Consider the following 21,213-nt stretch of genomic DNA (forward strand, 5'->3'; position numbering starts at 1 on the left):
AAATTCTAATCTTCAAACTTTTGTTTATTCTTTTTTGTTCAAACCTACTTAGAGAAGAAGATTAGTAGATGAGTATCAAAGAAAAGAATCTAATCTTATATACCTTTATCAATTATCATCATCATCATCTCTTGAGAAAATATGACACCAATTAATTTAAATAATTTAATAATCTCTGATTTTTTTTACTTTTGATTCTAAAAGTTGTTTGAATCTTTTTATATGCTATACAAGAGTTAGGTTGTAGACGAGGTTTGATTACTCAAATGCATAAAGCCTGCCTTCACGGGGGAATTTTATGGTGTTGTACAGACAAGAAAAACACTTTTCTTTCACGGGGACTTGCCTTGCCTTTGAAAAATACTACTGGGCAAAAAAATAATCTTCACATTTACCCGTGGGAACTTTATTTTGTGTTACGCGGGAAATGTCGGGTGTGACAGGTGGGCCAATCATATTCACCACTTGGGGGGGGTGTTGCTATTTGGGACCCACATACAGGCCACAGCAGCACCCTTGCTATGGTAGGGGTCCTACTGCTTCCCTTTTGCCACTTTTCTTTCGGCTTTGTCGTGCCTCTCGAGTCTTGCCACTGTCATGGACTTTTCCTGCCGTTGATATTGAGCTCTGTTATTCTTTGTAACCTTATTTGGTTAAAAAACCATGTCTGAGAATATGGGATGGTCTTTGTGTGTATTGGGATTCTTTCTTCCTTAACCTCTGCCTCTGTTCATGGATTAACAGAGTTTAATGTTTGCCATTTGGCTGCTAGTGCATGCCAGCCGTCTCTACTTTCAACCATTTGAACAACACAGTCAAATGATGTTGTTTACAAAAAGTTTTAAAATATATATATAATATTTTAAAGTTTTTCTCAAAATATAGTTTTGGGTTTTATGAGACAAAAAAAAAATGTTTTTCTAAATTTTTTTTTCACCAAACAAGCTATTTTTGTTTGTTTAGCACAAATTTGTTCGCACTAAAAACACTTTTAAACTCGATTTCAAATAAACTGTTAGGTATCAGAGCTTTTATTATAATTTGAGGTGTCATTTATTTATTTTTATTTTTTTCTAATCTATCTCATTTATGCTAACTGCTACTAAAATGTGGACTATCAAGTGAGTTTGTCGGGGCAAAAGTAAAAGTAATATTGTTCCAAACATCTTCTTTTGGTGACCTTTTAGATCAAAAACTTGTTGAGAAATACCCTTAATTAAAGAATTGATTATGATTTTTTTTTTTTTTTGGGGGGTGGGGGTTTCATTATATCATGTGTTTGGCAACATGGAGGGAGAGAGAGTTCACTACAGGTTTGGCATCAAAGGTAAAATTGTCTTGAAAAATGTTAAGGGTACTAAATCTTTCTTGCTAAACTGATGTGTAGTTCACTCATTGGTACTTGCTATATTTCTCTTAATTAATTGTTTTATTTTTCTCAAATGAATAAGTTACACATCAGTTTAATTAGTAAGTCCATGTTAGTAAAAGATTTAGTAACCCTAACATTTCTCAATTTTCTTTCACTTTTGCTTAGAGTTTTTAGCAAAGGCTACTTAATATCTCTTCTGCAATCCCAATCAGATTCAGAAAACACCAATTTCCTACAAAAAAAGAGGATTAAAAACTGATATTATTTATAATATAATATGAAACGGCTGCCGTCTGCCCTATAAAATAACATTTTTCAGTTCGATTAAATTTAACCAAAATTCTTGTCTGGACATGGAATCACAGCAAAATTTACCTGGAAAACAACTGTTTTCATTCTGGGGGCCAGAGCAGGCCGAAGAAAACTATTTGGAACAGCAGAGTCTCTAATGGTCACTGGCCAAACTCAATTATTTGCCCCCTCACTTGCGACAATTAGTAACGTAAGCTAACGCTATTATCACATGTTCACAGCACAAACTATGCACAACATGTCCATAATTAAAGTTAATCTCCATTCTTAATTTAAAACTAGATTGCTTTTTATCATCTTTTATTCTTCTCATTCTGAGTTTTTATTTATTCTCATTATTATTATTATTATTGTTGTTGTTTTTATTATAAATTCTCTTTCATGGGTACTGTTATAAATTCTTTTGGCTTGCATACATGCATGAAGCATTACATTACAAAATATATTCAAGTACTTTGTTTATAAATATATAGTTTTTCTATTCATTATTATGCGTGGGACCAGTTAATTATAAGATTTTTCTTTCATTATTTAGAATCAGGTGTTGGTGGGTTTGGTTTGTCCTTTGGTGTTTATTTGCTTGTGAAAGGTCACGTTCCCATGTCAGCTTCTAATAATGGTGGTCAAGTTGGCCATGAAATAAATAATCAAAGCTAGGGAGGGGGGTCATTGGTCGATCAATGACGATTGGCCTCACGCCGTCTACACCTTTACGTTGTTCCATCCGTTTTATTTACATGCGTTTTTTTATTTTATTTTTTCCTGTGATTATGATATTAATTAATTATGAATTTATTACGTTACTGAAAATGGGTTCTCAATTAAAAAAAAGAAAAGAAAGAGAGAAAATGGGTTCACACTTTCACAGTTATTTTTCTACCCAAATCATAGGGCCCCCGTGTAACGTTTTATTTCAACCAGTGCACTAGGGATATTGATGGTTCACCAACTCACAACTGTATATATATATATATCAACAATATTTTAATAGTTCATCAATCAGTGAACCTTGTTTGGAAGCGGATCTGCTCTTGTTTTTGTTTTTAGAATAAATTCATATGCAAATTTGTGAAAATTTTTAAAGTTTTACGCTTCTTTTTTTGGTTCATGAAATCGGTATTTGGTACAAACTTTCAACGCCCAAAATATTTATAACTATATGGGTTTGGGTTTTTTTTTTTTTTTTTTTTTAATTTAAGATTTAGATTTTAGTCGAGTCCACTTTGAATTATAATAAGATTTTTTTGGGATCAACTAAGTATTAATAAGATTTTTTTTTTTTTTTTTTCAAGTAACTTTATGAAACAACTAAACTTGTGGTTTTCGTTTATAGAAACACATAATGTGATAAGTGGAATAATAATAATGACAGATAAAGGAAATAGAATAAACACAAAAATTAAGGTGGTTTGACATATAGCCTACATTCACACACTAAAGCATATAAGGGTACATAGTTCCTTGATTATTGAATTGAGTATACAACTCTATCTTTACATGTAATTTGAAATATTTCAAATACAAACATATCCCTTAAATTAGGTTAACAAATATCATCTAAATCCATTGATTTAGAGAATACAAAATCAACATTTATAACGAAGGATTTATATCTTTACCAACGGTGTAATAGGGTGGGACAAAGTTTTCCTTTAAACTAAGTTTGAAGAATTTTCTTATATATGTATTCTTAAGGATGCATGTGAGAATCATTTGCTCTATTAAAAATGCACATGATTTCTACATGCATTTTAAACATGCGTTGGAAAATCACCCACTTGGGTCGTACGATTATTCCATAGGGTCTTCATGAGGCTTCATAACCTCGACATCTGAAAAAAGACCTAATTAACATTTGTTGTTGACCTTGAACTAAAGCAAGCCTTAAGTCCTAAACTGTTCAAAATAGGTTTACTGCATGGCCATCAAACGTTCTGCCTCTTACGCAATGGATTTTAGGGCTTGATTATAATTATGATTTTTTTTAGAATGTATTTTAACTCATTTTTAAAGTTATACGAGAATTAGATGAAATAGTTATCAAGATACAATGAGGTGTGAGTTACGCTATAATAGTAATCTTCTATAGTAATGAAAACGCCTTGGATAATGCACAAAGAATGTATGAAAATGGGAGAAATAACTCTTTAATTTTATGTGTTTTTTCTATTGCTGTTGGAGATGATTCATGGAGTAGGTTAGTGAAATCTAATTTTGGGTCAATTTATATATACAAGAACATGTGAACAATGTTGCGGATTGTTCATTGGATTCCCCAAAATTGTTACATCTTTTTTTCGTGTCTTGTTAAGGGGAATCTTTTAGTGCTAGCTCTCATACCGATGGCCCATTTGTAAATTGACTTTAGTGTTCAAAATCCCAACTTTCATAAAGCACATCCATGATCGAACCTTCAAAAAAAAAAGAAAAAAGAAAAGGGAAATATTAAAATGGAATTTGCTTATTTTCTTGCTGTTTTGTCCGATTGTCCCAACTGCTAAAACCTCAAGAGGGTTTCCATCAGAGCCCACAAATAAGACAGCCCAGCCCGCCTACTCTATTTGGGTTGTCATATTTTCGGGCCTAAATGTTTGGGTTGTTACTCAAGGAATGCCCAATTGTTCACCCACCCAATACATATTATCTTAAAAAACAAAAACTATAATTAAAAAGATAGGCAATCGAGAGTAATGCTACAATTCTCTCTTGTATCTCTCTAAGAACGATGTGATTATTAAAATCATCATTGAACTTATGATTAATCGTTATTGAATTTTGATCAAATGATGATTTTAATAGACACATCATTCTTGAAGAAACTCAAGAAAGACACAAAAATGACTTATAGAATTACTCTGCAATCGACCCCCCTCTTTTTCTATTTGTCTCCTTTTTGTATGCATGTAAATAATAATAATAATAATAATAATTTTTTGCTAACATGATGTGTATGTGGTAGATAGACATGATGTGGGGCATGATAAATTGCCCATGTCATTCATGGAATGTTATTATATAGATAGATATTTATTTAACAAACAATTGATTTGAAACACTTTACTTAAAAACACACTCGGAAGTTAAAATTTAAGGATTAAATTAAACTGGGGAGAGAATCAAGAATTAATTTTGATTTTTTTTCTGTTACAAGAAGATTGAACGACCATAGACGCAAGCAGTCAAGCAGTCGAGCACTATCCATTTTGCTTACGTGGCAGGATCAAACTTCTATGATTGGTAAGTGTACGGAAACTTGACTGTCGGTACTTCCATCCAAACCGACGCATCCTTCTATTTCCAAAATAGAATAATTTATATTTATTATGTAAAAAATATTATATATCACATTTTTTATTTTATTATTATTTTATAACATTAATTTGTCATTTAATTTATTTTTTTATTTTTCAAACAACAATTGATTTTGAAACTACGATTTTAATATTATAAAATAATTATAAAATAAAAATATAATTTTTAACATATCCATACAATTTGATTTTTTTAGTTCATTTCATAGAATTAAAGGGTAATTATCTTTTGCTTCCATGAATTACAGCGCCTTAACATTTTTTTTTTCATGAACTATCAACTATGACACATGACCCCATCAAACTACTATCTTAAGACAAAAAACCTCATTCTATTAGTTAAATGAGTTAAAATTGACAATCAACCGTCATGTGTCATTTTAAATTTTTTTTATTCCACTTTTACCCCCACTTCAGTTCAAAAAAATGATGCTTATACGCTCATAAACATATTAACTTTATTTGTTTGAAGTGATGGCAAAAGTGAAAGAAAAAAATTTAAAATAACACATGACCGATGACCGTCAATTTTAACCCATTTGACTGATGGAAGAGAACTTTTTGTCATAAAATGGTAGTTTGATGAGGTGAGATGTCATAGTTGATAGTTTATAGGGGAAAGTGACAAGACACTGTAGTTTATGAAATCAAAAGGTAATTACCCTTATAATTAATATGGACCCTTTGCATGTAACAAGTATAATTTTTTCTAATAATATTATGAAAAAAGCATATATGTTTGCTTAAAGGATAAGTAACAGTTTTATAAATTCTTAAAACAATTTTGGATAGTAGCCTGTGTCCAATATAAACCCACGCATCCATCTACCATTTCCTAATTCCTATATAGTGCTATCCTACACTCATTTCCCCCGGATCAGAGCCTAATCCAAATCACAGAGTGACACCAACGGTTGGGGGAGAGATTTTTCCGGAAAATTTTCTAGGGTTTCCAAAGCCATGGGAGGAGGAGCAGCTGTAAGAGCGGCGACGAAGGTGGCCGGAATCGGAGTCGTGAACGGTGGCATCCGTGGCGTGACCGCCATGCCGCCTGCCGAGCAGTCGGTGCGGAACGCCTCGCGTCCCGTCTCGGCTATCTTGTCGGCTTCGTCATCGGAGGGGGTCAAGGCCGGCTCTGTTGACGCGTCGGCAGCGCATGTTCCGGCGGTGTGGGACGACTGGGACTTCGCTGAGGAAGAGCTGGTGATGGCTTCGGAGGAGCCTAAGCCAAGGATAGTCTTCGGAAGCGTGCCGAGCCTCCAGGAGGCGAAGGAGGCGACCACTGAATTGAAAGACGCTCTTGAAAAGTATTCAATTTTTTGATTTCTCGTTTTTTAAAAAATTTGGACTTATTTTCGGTATCTTATTTGGTTTTCTAATAGTTTAGGATTGAATTGAATGTTCTTGATCTTAGTCGTGTTGTTTGGTGAATAGTTTGCGCTCTGTTTGGTTGCTGAGAGAACAGGGGAAGAGAAAAAGAGGAAAAAGATTTGGAGCTCATCAATTCTGGTTTTTGTTTAACTTTATAATTTCATGATAACCTTAGAGTATAAGTTATTTAATTGATAACCCCAAGGGGTTGGCTCACGTTGCAAGAGTCTTGGTCTTGGTGGCATTCCCATCAGGTAGGTTCCAATCTTCTTGGCTGCAAACAATTCCTTGTAGCCAACTCACTGCCCGCAGGAGTGGGTATACGAAGTGGCATTCCCTTGGAGGGTTCCTTGTCATTAAAAAAAAAAAAATTAATTGGGAAATTAGATGAATTGTATGCTAAGGAAAAAAAAGGCACACTTTCTCCTTATTTTTCTTTACAAACTTAAAACACTGTGTTTAGTTGGGGTCTGTTATGATTCTAAGTATCACACATCGTTTAAAGTGAAATCTTATTATTAGTGAGTAAGCTTTTGGCACCATATCCTTACAAATTGATTTTAAAGGGTGAGATGCATGTTTGTATTATTATTAGGTATAGAGTAGTCACCACTTTGAGTATGGACTTCTAAGTGTTATGTGTGTATAAGGTCTTGGGCACCCTCCTCTTGCAAGCTGATTTTTAAGGGTGAGATTTACATGAGGTTTGTATTAGGGTCTTGAATGTGTTATTGTGTTCTACTTTATCCTCAAGGAAATGTGAGAAAGGGAGTGTTTGATAGTGTGTCAAAATGTTGCCGTTTTGAATGAAATTTTTTTACTGCAGCTTATTAAATCGGGTTGGATCCATTTCGAAATTCCTACCCTATTTCGAATTCCTACCCAACTTTGTGAGAAATTTAAAAATCCTTCAACATCTGACCTGCCCGTCAGAATCCGACCTGTGTGGGTCGGATGTCGGCTGGGCGGGTTTTTTCACACCTAATTTTTGAAGCCTGAAAATTTCATAAAAAATTTTATTTTGTTTATCTCATCATAGCAAATGTTAAGCTCAGACTTTATTTGCCTATCCTTTATTGATGATGGAACAAAATTTCCAATTTTCAACTTTATTATCTTCTCATGGTTTGTCCCATGAACAGAACAGTTATATCTGTCATTGGAATTTAAAATGTATTCATTTTTGTTGCTGGACATCTTGGACTATTTCTTCTTCATATACTTAAGTTTTGTATTTTCTTAGTTTGTATAATGAATCTATGATGTGCTGTTGTGTTCAATTCTTATATTGTGGATTGAAATGTATTTGCCCTGTTCTTTTAAATTAAATTCTCTCTGCGTGTATATATATTTAGTTTGAACTAGAACATGTTTTTTTTTTTTTAAAAAAAAAATATTAATGTTTAATGTTTTGTTTGCATTGATATCCCATTAATATTTATTTGAGGCATGACCTTCATTTTGGTTCAAATTAAAGTCTACATGCACTCCATCGGTGAACATTTTGTACTTCTCCAACATCTATTTACTTTGCATTTTGGATGTAGTATGTGTGAGATGAGTTCTTCCGTGATGGGGGAAGTGAGGAGGATTGCATATGTATTTTAGAGCTTGTGGGGTGTCCTTTGAATGAATTCAGTTGGAAGCATGTGGAATTGCAGTGGTGATTTTGGCACCAATCTGACTGTCTTCAGTTATTTCTAAATGTCTTATCTAAGAGATGTGATATGGTACTTCCATCTTTTGTTTCATTAGTTTACCAGTGTCACACTATTCATGGAAGTACATCCTCTTTCCAAAGGATTATGTGGGCAATTTCTGTGTAACACTGTATGAAGGATTGTTTGTGAGTAAATAGATGTAGGATGAGTCTGTAAATGTTTAGTCAATTTTAATTTACATAAAAGTAACAATGGCAGTACCTTTTAATCTCTGACAAAGGGGATTTTTTGAGTGGGGTGAAATGACGTGGGGATATGGTCTTCAGTTAGACATAAAATAGGAAAATGAGGATATGGTTTCAAAGATTTAGGGTGGGATACTTCTGAGTTCTTAAATTGTTTTTAGAAATTTGAACGGAGAGAATTGCATGGTTCCTTCCAAGTTCTGTGTGGGCCGTGACTGTGACCGACTATTGTTGTAGTTTTGAATCTCTTACAAAAGAGATAGTTTGTTCCTTGTACTTGAAAGTTGAACTCCTGGTTTCTCATTTTTTTCAGGATGGATTCTTGTTTGAGGAACTTATGCTGGATTTGGCTGAACATTACTGCTCTATGAATGTTATTTTTATTTTTTATTTATTCTTTTGGTGAGGAGCTGGTGTTAAGGAACACTGGTTGCTTTTCTAATTCTTTGCTTTGAGTATGAGGAACACCTTTTTAAAAATATGTTTAAACATGGTTGTTTGCATTTCCTTCACATTATGACAAAATTCTAGAAAATGTACAAGTTTTAATTTGAAGACGGTCTGCAGTTGCTACCTCTACCATGCTTGCTGTTGATTGAAAGCACATGAATGTATTTAATTGGGGCTTTGTTAGAATTTTTGCTTGTCTTTATTTACAAAATGTCTTATCTCTTATCTCATGTTCGAATTTTGTTCTCATTACATTAAATATATTATATTTTAGGGTATATCTGTCACCACCTAACTCCACCGGATTTGATGATCCATTTGCTGCTGATCATGTTTCTGGACTTTCAAACCCTGAATCATGCCTCCTCTTTGAAGCGACACCAACTCCCGTGACAAAATCTGTACATCAGGCATTCAAGTTGCTCAGTGGAAGCCCTGAAGTTCAGGTAATGATTGGCTTCTCTCTCACACAGATACGGCTCTCCTCTAAATCAAATTTCTTTTGCAAGATCCCACTGAGAATTCAAAGTAAATGCTTGTTGAGATTTTCACTATTTTATGCTTTGTTCTATTAGAGTTAATATTTCTTATTTCGTATTTATTTATTGCTCCAGCTTTTATTTATCTGGGTATTTACGATGACTGACCAATAGATTCTTCCTGGCGACTGTTTTTGTTTCTTAATTTTGTACCCAGACTGTTGTGGCTTCCATTGCCTCTGACCCAAAGGTCTGGGATGCTTTGTTGGAAAATCCTGTGCTTAAGGATTTCATGCAGTCACAGCAGAGAAGTAAGTATTTTTTTTAAAAAAGAAAAATAATAAAAAAAATCTTTAGTTCTCTTTGTTGCTAATTAAACAATTTTCTTTAGTATTGTTTATATATAACCTAAAGAAATCGGTCGCAGATGCTGCGATTCCGGAGATTGAAGAGATTCAGGAGGTTGAACAGATTCGAGAGATTGAAGAATTATCTGAATCAAGTCAAACTGGGAAGTCAAAGAATGTGTCGATGTTGGAGAGCATTAAGCTTAGAGTTGTTGAGATGGTGAGCAACGCGTCCAATTACCTCCAGAACATCTTTGGATTTTCAAAAGCAGAGGAAATTTCTTCCGAGGACAACGGAAGCACCGGAGCGACTACCGTGGAAAAGACCCTAGGTGCGTCCTTAATGGGGTTGGCGGTGATGGTTGTTATGGTGGTTGTGTTGAAGCGTATCTAGACTTTATAGGTATCATTGCTGTGAATTTGTCGAGATTGCAAATGCAATGTGGTTTTTCTACCAGGATGCCATAATATTACATAAATAAAGGATTGTGTTTTATGCCAAAAGTTTCTTTTGGTAGTTCAATAGTAGCCAAATTGCTAACCATGAGTTTCAATGTACAATTGATAAATATATTGGATTTGGGTTTGGCCATGAAATTTGCTCAATTAGTGGCAGCGAGGGTTAGTCTTATTAATAACTACACGTGGCTTTTTAACAGAGGATGCACAAAATTTTCATTTGGGAAAATATATCCGATATCTCATCACATCCCCATGTGGTTTCGGCTTATTTGGTTTTTAAATCAGGAATTTAAGGCAATTCTGCTACTTTGGTGATGATAATATACTAGTTTACTACGTGATGAAAAATTATATAAAATTTAATACAAATACAACGTTGATAGAGTCAATTTTTATAAAAATATAAATCAAAATTGGTTTATCCAATCAACTCAGATCACAGTCTTCATAATAATTAACTAACAATTCGTACCAGTTTCATACAAGGGAATGAATAAATTAATCACTCAATGAACCAAACTTAGAACATTTTATACTCGACTAGAGTTTGACACTTTTACAGTCCCAGATTGTACTGTTGTACTGCTTTGATTGGCAAAGGAGATGCATATCTAGCACATCCAAAAAGTGGTAAATTCATCAATAGCATGAAGAACAACATCAATTTCATGGTATTTATATAGTAGACAATTACATCAAGTTATATGATGTTACAATTGGCTAAGATTTTTCCGGCTAAACATTTCCTCATCTTGAAAAATAACTATAAACTTTTAATCTTCTCAGGAGCAGCAAGACAGAATAATACTATCATAATTATTGTGGATCTACAAAATTGAATAGTTATAGTCTCTCATCGTATAACTTTGAGATGGGGCACTTTGGACACTCGAGTATTGTTATTATCCTGATTGAAAATGGTTCTTATAATGCATTTGGTTGCCTGATTAACCGCTATTAATGGACATAATGTCCTCCTTTGATATATGCATCTGCCCCCTATCTCTTCTGCTGTTTGCTTGTGTCCGGTCCGGTTGGCCTCGCTGAAAAGAATACCAAATAAGTTATAACATAATATCAGCATGATTGTTCACACACACACTTTCTTTTTTATTTCCCTCTCCCTGCATGTGATACTCACCTTCCTCAAGACAAATGCCAAATATAAATGAGCTACTTCCCATTCATCTTCTGAAAGTGTACCTGCATATCACAAATATAAATAAGCTACTTCACTACTATTAGGGCAGGTCTATAGAACTGCGATTGCAGAAATATGGTAACAGAATGACTGGAAATGAAAAATATTTAGCAAATAAGAAGGGGGAGGAGGAGGGTGGAAATTAAGTTAAACATAAGCATGAACCAAATCACAAAATGCAAGGTCAAACAATGCTCAACTAAAATAAGAGTTGGTCTCTCAAATTAAAAGCAACAGAAACTTACTCTGATCTTGGTTACCATCACCCAAGGCACCAAGCCTCCGCATGAGGTCTATGTATTCTGGTTTTTTCAAATAATCGTGTACAAATTCATGGGAGTTCTTCGCAAAAACTAGCTCCAAATCATACTGAGAAAGATGAAAACAAATTAAGTTGTATGGGCAGAAATAAGTTTAGAACCCAGTGCAAAATGTCAACTACATATTTAACTGCAAGAAAGTTGTAAAAGAAGAAAAACATTTTGATAATGGCTCCCATGAAAGTAAGAATGGAGTTTGGCAGGCGTATTATAAAAGTTCAGCAACCAGCAAAGGAAGTTAAACCTCTTCTGCTAATGACTTGAAGACATGAAAGGGGACGATCCATTCAGGGCAATCAACAGCATCCTGCAACAAAGGGTTTTAATTTCAATAAGGCTGAGCCAGCTGACTGAAAATAATTACAATTGGTAATCAAATGAAGATAGTCCTTGGTTACTGCAAAAATTTAATCAATCATGAATGAGATATTATTGTAGCTGACCAAAATAACAAACTGGCCGCTATACAAGACACATGCTGAGATGCAAATCCTTTCTCACTAATTCACTAAACTTACACAGTGACACATTACCTAGACATCGAGACCTATTATTTAAAGTAGAGAAATGACAGCCACTATTGGCAATAGACATGATAAAGAAATTGGATAATTAAAGGTACCTCTAGGTGAAACTTGTACTTGATGCCAAAAGGGCTGGAAGATTTGAATTTCTGCACCATATAATGAAGTTCTTGTCAAGTTAGAATTTAGAAGTAAACTCCAGTAGTTAAATAAAAGTATGTCATCTTCAAGGATCATTCGAGAAAAACAACATCAACAAAAATGAAAAATCAAAGACCATGTAGTTGCAAGAAGTAAAAGTTCTACCTTTTCAGAAAATTCTTCATCAAAACGTATCCAGTAGACACTATTACCAAAGGCCAATCCTTCAGCTGCACATTCACAGTGAATAGCATCTCCAATCAAGAATGAGAAAATCAACTGCCATGTGGAGGAATCTTAATAATGCTTTATATATAGCCAGGAAAAATTTTCAAGCTTCATATCACTATGTCATCTGCTCTAGTTTAGAACTGGTTAATGATGATTTAACTAGAATTAAAACCAACTCAAAAGAAACTTTTTGTGATTTGAAACATCCACTATTATCCAAATCACAACAGCTCTCTTCATTGGTGCCCCATTCCATTTTGGCCTTCTCCTTAGCCACCATTAATTTTGTCCAGCTTGACGGTTTATTTAGTTGTATAAAAAAGAGAATGTAGTTCTCATAGAAAGTGAAGTGAAAAGAAAATAAACCTTTATACCTCCACTATTTGATTTACAGGGAAAGTTATAGGTAAAACAGTCTCAAATTTTTCATAATATGCCCTAATCCTATTAAAATTCAAGATGAAATTTGTGAGGAAATATTTCTAGTGTGAAAATAATTAGTTTACTGGTGCTACAACTGTTCTTGATAATGAAAAGCACAAAAGTGAGAAAAAAACTTTTCTAATTTCCTATAATAAAATAATTAGACCATAATTGTGAAAAACTTAAGACAAAAAGAACAAAATCGAGTCTTCTAAAGAACAGGAGGGCAACAAACACACTACGAAATGTTGAACATAGAGTTAAGCTAATCAAGGCTTTGCTCATTTTTTCTAGATCTAGGCCTTGTCGATACCTTGGATAGGGCTTTGCTCATTTTATCTAGATCTAGACCTTGTTGCTACCTCGAGTGGTTCCCCTTGACTGTTTACTGCTAAAAATCCAAAATTTGAACTAGTATCACCACATAGGTGCTTATACACTTACAATTTTTATGGAAATGATAAATCACTAAAGAAAAACAAACTGCTTTTACTCCCCATACTTTATCAAATTATTAGTTCCTGTACAGAACTCAAAAAAGAAGAAAATTAAGGGAAGAAAGAAAGGACAAAGCAATGCAAGGAAAGAAAGAAAGAAGGTTGAAACAAGATAAGATACACATGATGAGGTACAAGATAATACCATTTCTAAGTTTTTTAATAATCACATTGGCATCTGGCATTGTTCCAATCAAGGTGCCTCCTGGGCGAAGTAAAGCTGATATGTTTGCCAAGGCTCGCCGTGCACGTGCCTCGGTAGACCAGGAGTAATGCAAGGCAAACTGCAAAAAATAGTATATTCTGAAGGTTCAGAATCTGAAAAGCTAAGCCTTGGACAAGGGCCAGAATATATCCATATACAAGATTTCAAAATATACTGGAAAAGCAGCATAAACAATACTATCAGCAGAGAATAAAATGTTGTGAATTGGGACTCTTCTTCCTGATCAAGAATTGATAGGTTTCTTGTTTCTCCAGGGTGGGAAGCTAAGTTTCCCCATTTATTTCAGAAAAGGATGCATAGATTGTGCTCAGGCCACTTTAACATTCCCCTTGATTGTGGTGGTTTCCAGGGAGGTAAAAAGTCATTTTAAGTTTGAGAATATGTGGCTTAAGGCGGAAAGTGTGAACAGGGTCAGGGGGTGGTGGTCTTCTTACCAGTTTCAAAGCTCTCCTACCTTCATTTTGGCAAGTAAACGAAGTCTTGGAAAGCTAATTTAAAAACTTGGAATGAGCACATGTTCGGCAATGTGGAGTCCCATAAAAATATTCTTATGGAGGATTTGTGTGTTCTCAATGGGTTGGAGGAAGTGAGAGCTTTACTTGCGAAACAGAAGTTGAGGAAATCCTTGGTTATCAGTGAATTGGAAAACATCACCTTAATGGAGGAGATTAGTTAGAGGCATAAATCTAGAACTTTTTGGCTCTAAGAGGGTGATAAATGCACAAAGTTCTTCCATCGGGTGGCCAACTCGAATAGGATAAATAACTCCATTGAAGCTCTGTTTGAGTATGGCTCAGTCTCGTCTGATCAATCAGCTATCAGGGAACACATTATGCAATACTATGATAGTTTGTTTTAAGAACAATTCAACAGGTGGCCTAAACTGGATGGTGTTGCTTTCAACTATATGCGGTGGTGAAATGTATGAACAGTGACAAGGCACTTGGGCCTGATAGTTTTTCTATGGCATTTTTCAAGCTTGCTGGGATGTATCAAGGCATATATTGTAGGGGTGTTCCATAATTTTCACACTCATAGTAAGTTTGAAAAAGGCCTCAATGATATTTCAATTACTTATAACAAAAAAAAAAATGTTTGTGATTTCATGGCCTGTAGAGCTATCAGATTATGACAACTTTATACATGGACTTTTGGAAAAGGACAGTGCCTAGAGATTGTGATTTTACTTTTATAGTTCAACAGGCCATGAAATCACAACATAATATGAAACATTATATCCTGAAAACACAATTATAGTATACCACTCACCTGGCAACTGCAAATATCAAAAGGTGCATCAGCTGCAAGAACTTTGTCCAAGCGAGTCTGAGTACATAACACAGAAAACAAGTCAAAATCATTTCTGCTGCTGACTTAACAAAGTAACTTTGTCACAATTTGTGGAATTTTGTTCTTCTTTTCGGCTTTAGTGGGGCCTTTCTTTGTATACATCCTATGTATTAGGGTTACTCCCCACTGCACCTTTACAATGAAATGAATTATTTATCAAAAAAAAAAAAAAAAAAAAACAGTACATACACTGCTACTGAAGAAGCTGGTCATAAAGTCATTTGCTAAAAGGCAAATTCAGTTTTGTTGTTCCTCGTCTACTGAATACACCAACTACTTAGTATTGTTCATGTCAACATATGCCATTTAACACAATACTTGTCTGCTCAAGTGATACAAAGACTAAATAAGCCGGACATGAAGGAAGATACATTTTTTTGAGTTGACTAGCTAGAGAAATGCAATTACCTCATAACAGTCTCCACATAAGAGACGGGCAGGAAACGTGAATTTTTTACGACGCTGATGATGATCAGCATCGCCATTATAACGTGTACGACAGTCTTCTATCTGCAAATAAATGCTGAAAGCAATGATAAGATGGTTGATGACATGATAGACAACAACAAGTGGTATAAACAAAGCAGATAACAGAAATACACCATGTATTAATAAGAACTTAAGCATCAACAAATAGTTGATTCAACTTAAGCATCAACAAATAGTTGATTCATCATCAGGACGGAAAAGAATCTATTCCTTAAGAACAGATAACCCACATGATGTGTTAATCAGAACTTAAGCATACATATAGCCGATTCATCATCAGAAAGGAAAAAGACATGTATAAACTAAAATATTATGAATAGTGAGGATGGTGTTAAGATGAATAATAGTTGTTGCATAGGACTTGCTAGTGTAAAAAAAGTTTGCTTCCAAACTTTTTAGAAGAACATATTGTGGCCGCAAAATAAAATAAATCTTGCCATGACATAAAGCATGCACTTTTATTCTCCATTAGTTATATTATACCCTAAGGGATGGTAAGGGGTCATTCGAACTAGTGACCTCTGTTTCATGAGGCGTAGTCCCCAGTCGATTGAGCTAACCTTTAGGGTATAAACATGCACTAATACTAGCTATTTTACAAGTCTGTTTGCTTTGAAAGGGAGTTGATAACTGCACAAACATATCAAGAAAGACAATTTCTGGACAAATCAATTTTGGTCTCACCAAGAGATTAGTTACCATGATGAATCATGAGACAGCCTCACTCTACCACAATTAACCGTAACTCAACCTCTAACTCCAAAAAAAGAAATGTGAACAAATGAACAGTAATATGGTAATCTTAAGCACTTACCGAGCCTTCTGCTATATCAACACCAACATAATATCCAATTTTTGCCTTATCCCATTTGATGAGATCGCCACCCTGGTGAACATTAAGGAAACATAAGTTACTGTTTAGTTAGTGTTTGTTTTTTTGGGAGGGGCATGCTAATGCAAATGCAACAGAATAGAGAACCTATAATACCTTCCCACAGGCAAGATCAAGAGCAGCATCTCCTCGTCGAGCATGGAGCTGAATTAGTACACTTTTTATCTGTACAATCAAATAAGGAACTACAGAAAATCAAAACAATTCATACACATAACCTGATCTCAAACTTATAAAATAATTAATGAGATTACAAAACAAACCCAATTGTTGAGTTTCTTTAAATGAATGATTGGGCTAGCTTCTCTTTCTTCCAGAGTCTGATTTGTCCTTGCACTATAATGGTCGGCCACTTTCCGCGCAAAAATCTTGGTGCTTTCATCCTCTAAAAAGTGTGCGTCACCTAACCCCAGAAAGCAAAACAAACAAGAATTTCAACAAAGCTTTCATAACAGTGCAAGCGGAGGGAAAAACTCAAAATCAATCTTAAAATCTTCATTATCTGGGAGGAGAGAAAAAGAAAGCTTAAACAAGACAAACTCTGTCACAACTGTTAAAGTTGATGTGAGCTTTTTATATTAAAAGAAACTGTTTAACTGAATTGGTCTTGAAACCAAAAAAACATGTAATAGAAAGATCCAAATTTTAATTTCCTCCCCTTTTTTCTTTTGTTTTTTTGGGATGAATGAATTTTAATACAAAACAAGAAATATACAACTCTAGCAACTAAGCTAGAACAACAGATGCTAAACAACATCATCTAATTTAAAGCTGTCTAACCAGCTAACAACAATACAACCGAAATCTCTATCAATACAAGACATCGTGGGCTATACCCCAATTTCTACTTTCACATCAATCTTTTAAAATTTTCCCCTCCCCATAATTCTATTTTTTACATCCCAAACAACCTCTTGAGGCACGTTCTCCTCAGCTTTAGGTGGATTTCCATGTCTAATATCATTCCTCTGCCTCCATACATATGGTACACTGCTGCACTCCATACTAGTTTGCAGACATGGGCTTTTAAGCTCTTATTTCACCCCTCATGCGCATAAGTTCTATCCAAGCTATGGGAGGATCATGAACTAGGTTTTTTCTCATAAGTTCTTGCCACAATATTTTGCTATATCCACATTCAAAAAACAAATACTCTCTACATTCAATACATCTTCTGTAGAAAACACAGTTCACCTCTCCTGTATAGCTCCAACTCAACAGCTCCTCACCTGTAGTCAAGCCATTTCGGATAGCAAGCCATAAGATAAAAGCTTGCTTAGGGATAGCTACAGCAAACCATACCAGCTTCCACCACTCTACATTTGGCCTTCTAGTACGAATTGCTTCCCAAAGTATCACTACTGGTATGGCAATTTTTCTTTGATATTACCCAAGTAGCCTTATCCATTTCGCCAATCTTCACAAAAGACTACTTTGGATGTTGACAAGATCCTCAGATCTGGCAGGTGGCCATTACCACTCCTTGTGACAATTTTGCATATAATTTACTTCTAGTATCATAAACCACCCTATAGCCATTCTGCTCAAACAAAATGCCATCCCGATGCCACCAATCCAACCAAAGAGGAATGTCATTCCCATCCCCCACCATGAATCTCAAAAACTTATTAGGAACATCCCTCATCTTCAATATCATTCTCCAGCACCATGAACAATTTTGGGGTATTTTTAGCTGCCAACAACACGTACCCTATATTCCTCCCCTTTCTTCTACTTTCTGAACCAAACAAATAATAAAGCTTAGGAACTACAACCCCAGGTCTCAGAATTAACACATTAAGCAATCAATTAATAAACGTTCCATGAAAGAACCAATCAATATCACGAAACCAAAACCCAAATTATTCGAACTCTCTTTTCTCTACCTTTCCACCACTTTCCCAGCAACCAAACTAAACCATAAAACCCAGATCCAAAAGCTCCCATATTAACCTCAAAACCCGTCAACAGCATCATAAACCACAAATCAAAATAAACGTAAAGCACAAAACTTTACCTTCAGGGTTCTGTTTGAATCTGGACTGGGGTGGTCCCACTGAGGTGGATGGAGATTCTGGGTACCCTCGTTTCATGGCCAAAAGATCTAACACGACAAGGTTGTTTCTATTGCTGGTTGAAAACAAGTCGTGGGTTTTTTTTTTTTTTTGGATAGGGATTGAATGTGGGTTCGCTCTAATAACTAACTGGCTTTTGTTTTCCGAGAACAAGGAAATCAGAATCAGTAAAGGTTCTTCCTTTTGTGTTGGGTTTGATGAGAGGAACAAAAGGCTCTTCCTTTTGTGCTTTGGTTTTAGGTGGATACAGTCGGAGATATATAAGTTTGCACCAAACACCGACAGATGGGGCAGATTCAGAGACCACTTTTGCCTTGTGCAGGGAATTTATATACTTCGTAGACAACAGAGTTTATCTTCGATTGAAATCAATAGAATTCCGATTCATTCTTTGTAAACGCCACGTACTACAACACCCCTTACCATCTCTCCATCATATTCGGTTTTTTATTTTTTTCTTTTTTTTAAAAACCATTATCTAAAATTGATGAATAATGTTACATTACTCCAACAAAATAAAGGTGGAAGGAAACTCACGTCTTAACAATAGCATCATTAGAGTGGCAATTCATATTTATCCGTTGAATTTAAATTTTGTCGAAACATGAATATACGACTATTTGAATCAACATTAACTCAATTTATTTAATTAAACGAATTAAACCTGATGTACCCTACAACTTGGACCGCTACTTTTGTGTTGAATTGGTGGTGTTCATTAGTTAATGTAAAAAATTGGCACCCCTACATGTGATTTCAAAGTAAACTTTTATTGTTAAAAAAAAAAAAAACCTTTGACCTATCTAAACATCAAATAGTATTTTGATACCAAAAAAAAACTTCTAAAACGTTTTTACCTATGAATAAAAATATTGACAAATATATATAATTTTGTGAATATACCATCATATTTATGGGTTTTTTTGGCCATTAATAAGATATTACTTGACATTCATAAATTATGAAAAAACTAACTGTGGAAATTACATAGATTTATAATTAGACATTAATGCAATTGAAATTTAAGCATCTAACTTGAAACTATGACCGAGCTTTGAGATTTGTCAATCCGCTTTTTGTTCTTTTAAGTGACAAATACTTGTCTTCAAGTGAGACCAACTAGCCATTAGTAAAGGCCACTTTCATACAACATACCATACCAAATCCTTCTTCTTTTTTAAAGGTAACCCTATTTTAATATAACATGTCTTTTTCTTTTCTTTTTTTTCTGTGAATGACGAGTGTATATTTTTCTTCATTATTTTTTTTATCTTTTTTTGGGGGGAGGGGGGGAAATGGGGAATACACTTTCCCCTTGAATAACCACCAATTTCTTATTTACGCTACTAAACTTTTTAAGAAAAAAATGGTATTTAGATACGTCAAATTTTCGTCTCGTGTCAAAGACGTTATGGATGTGACCACTTTTCAGCCTTTTCTTCCATAAGACCATTTTTACTTTTGAAATACCATAATTTCCCCTGGATTTAATTATTAAAAAATAAAAATAAATTAAATTTAAAAACAAATCAAACTTACTTTAAAATAATAAAAATCTAAAAATAAAATAAAAAATACAAGGGTGGCTAAATTACCCTACAACTGTGGTGTGGTTTGACAACCCTCTTTTTGATTTTGAGTATGGTCGAACCACCCATGCAAACTGTGGGGTACTTCACGTAACACCAATAAAATTAATTAATTAATAATTAACTCCAAGTGTTACCACTAAATCTTAATCCGGACTAAAGCAGCACAATTTAGGTATATAGTAGTATATTATTATTTTGAACTATTGTCATCTGATACTATTAATTACAACCAAAACATTTAATAAACATCATCACAAAATATATTAAAAGTATTTCCAAATATATATATATATATATATTAAAAGTATATTACACCTCATTAATCCTTGATACAGTAAATTCTAGACTGTACCTGAGAATATATGGTTATCTCGTGTTAAATAAACTTGCTACTCCTCTAAAGGGTGTTGGGTACCAAGGGTATACAAATGAATTTTGTGGTGAGTCATTGAACGGTAATAGAGCCTATAACATCTTCTTAGGTAGTTGCGTTCAACTATAGAATTATTTGATGCTACAATGCCTAGGTCGACCAAGATCTTTTCATTGGGTCCATTAAATGTGTGTCACGAGTCTATTGTGGTCGTGCCTCAATCGATCAAGTCATCATGAAATTGGTCAATTTTTGAGTCAAATCCAAGTCATATCAATATGACAACCGTGTTGTGTAAGCTAGGTTGAACGACACATGTCTCGGTCGACCAAACTTTCAATTTTATTTTTGTCAAAATCAAGATTGGGCATACAGCTCAGTCGACCAAGCTTGTTGCAAAAAATTATAAACTTGTCATTTTGGTTATATTTTTTTTGATCTATCCTATCTTTTCCGGGTCTTTAATTCCGCCTTAGTTGATCGAGCGATAACACACATATGGTAGTAATTTGGGCGTAACTTGAGCTATGCGTGTGAGAATCAAATGTAAAACCCTAATCCAGAAAGTTGATTAAGCGATAACCCTTTTCCGGTCTTTCCGTCTTAGTTGATCGAGCGATAACACACATATGGTAGTGATTTGAGCATAACTTGAGCTATGCGTGTGAGAATCAAACGTCAAACCCTAATCTGGAAAGCTCTTTTTTGTGCACATGCAATGATTACCAAGCTATGTTTGATGAGTTCATTTTTAAGCTCAAAATCCATCGTTTTCTCTTCCAATAACCCTTTTTTTTTTTTTTAAGTTATTCTCTATCATTTTTAAGAAATACTTATTCTTTTTAGGTACGACTAAGATATATTCCTTA

At 34.4% G+C, this 21,213-nt stretch overlaps 2 protein-coding genes across 2 annotated transcripts; one reads left to right on the plus strand and one right to left on the minus strand.

Moving 5' to 3' along the window:
* The first annotated feature begins 5,791 nt into the window (after positions 1 to 5,791).
* On the plus strand, positions 5,792 to 10,089 carry LOC132176215 (uncharacterized). Its single transcript, XM_059588354.1, has 4 exons — positions 5,792 to 6,302; positions 8,997 to 9,168; positions 9,419 to 9,512; positions 9,629 to 10,089. Exons 1-4 carry the CDS (start codon positions 5,956 to 5,958, stop codon positions 9,940 to 9,942), a joined length of 927 nt encoding a protein of 308 aa, XP_059444337.1. The 5' UTR covers positions 5,792 to 5,955; the 3' UTR covers positions 9,943 to 10,089.
* A 564-nt stretch (positions 10,090 to 10,653) lies between these two features.
* LOC132175786 (mRNA cap guanine-N7 methyltransferase 1) lies at positions 10,654 to 18,787 on the minus strand. The gene is made up of 13 exons (XM_059587838.1): positions 18,322 to 18,787; positions 16,568 to 16,707; positions 16,401 to 16,469; positions 16,227 to 16,298; positions 15,332 to 15,433; positions 14,843 to 14,899; positions 13,493 to 13,631; positions 12,362 to 12,426; positions 12,154 to 12,204; positions 11,776 to 11,838; positions 11,457 to 11,580; positions 11,152 to 11,213; positions 10,654 to 11,053 (listed from the first exon to the last, which is right to left on the minus strand). The coding sequence occupies exons 1-13, from the start codon at positions 18,395 to 18,397 to the stop codon at positions 10,958 to 10,960; spliced, it is 1,116 nt and encodes a 371-aa protein (XP_059443821.1). The 5' UTR covers positions 18,398 to 18,787; the 3' UTR covers positions 10,654 to 10,957.
* Positions 18,788 to 21,213: the final 2,426 nt, after the last annotated feature.

This window comes from Corylus avellana, chromosome ca3 (assembly GCF_901000735.1).
Source record: "Corylus avellana chromosome ca3, CavTom2PMs-1.0".
NCBI lineage: Eukaryota > Viridiplantae > Streptophyta > Magnoliopsida > Fagales > Betulaceae > Corylus > Corylus avellana.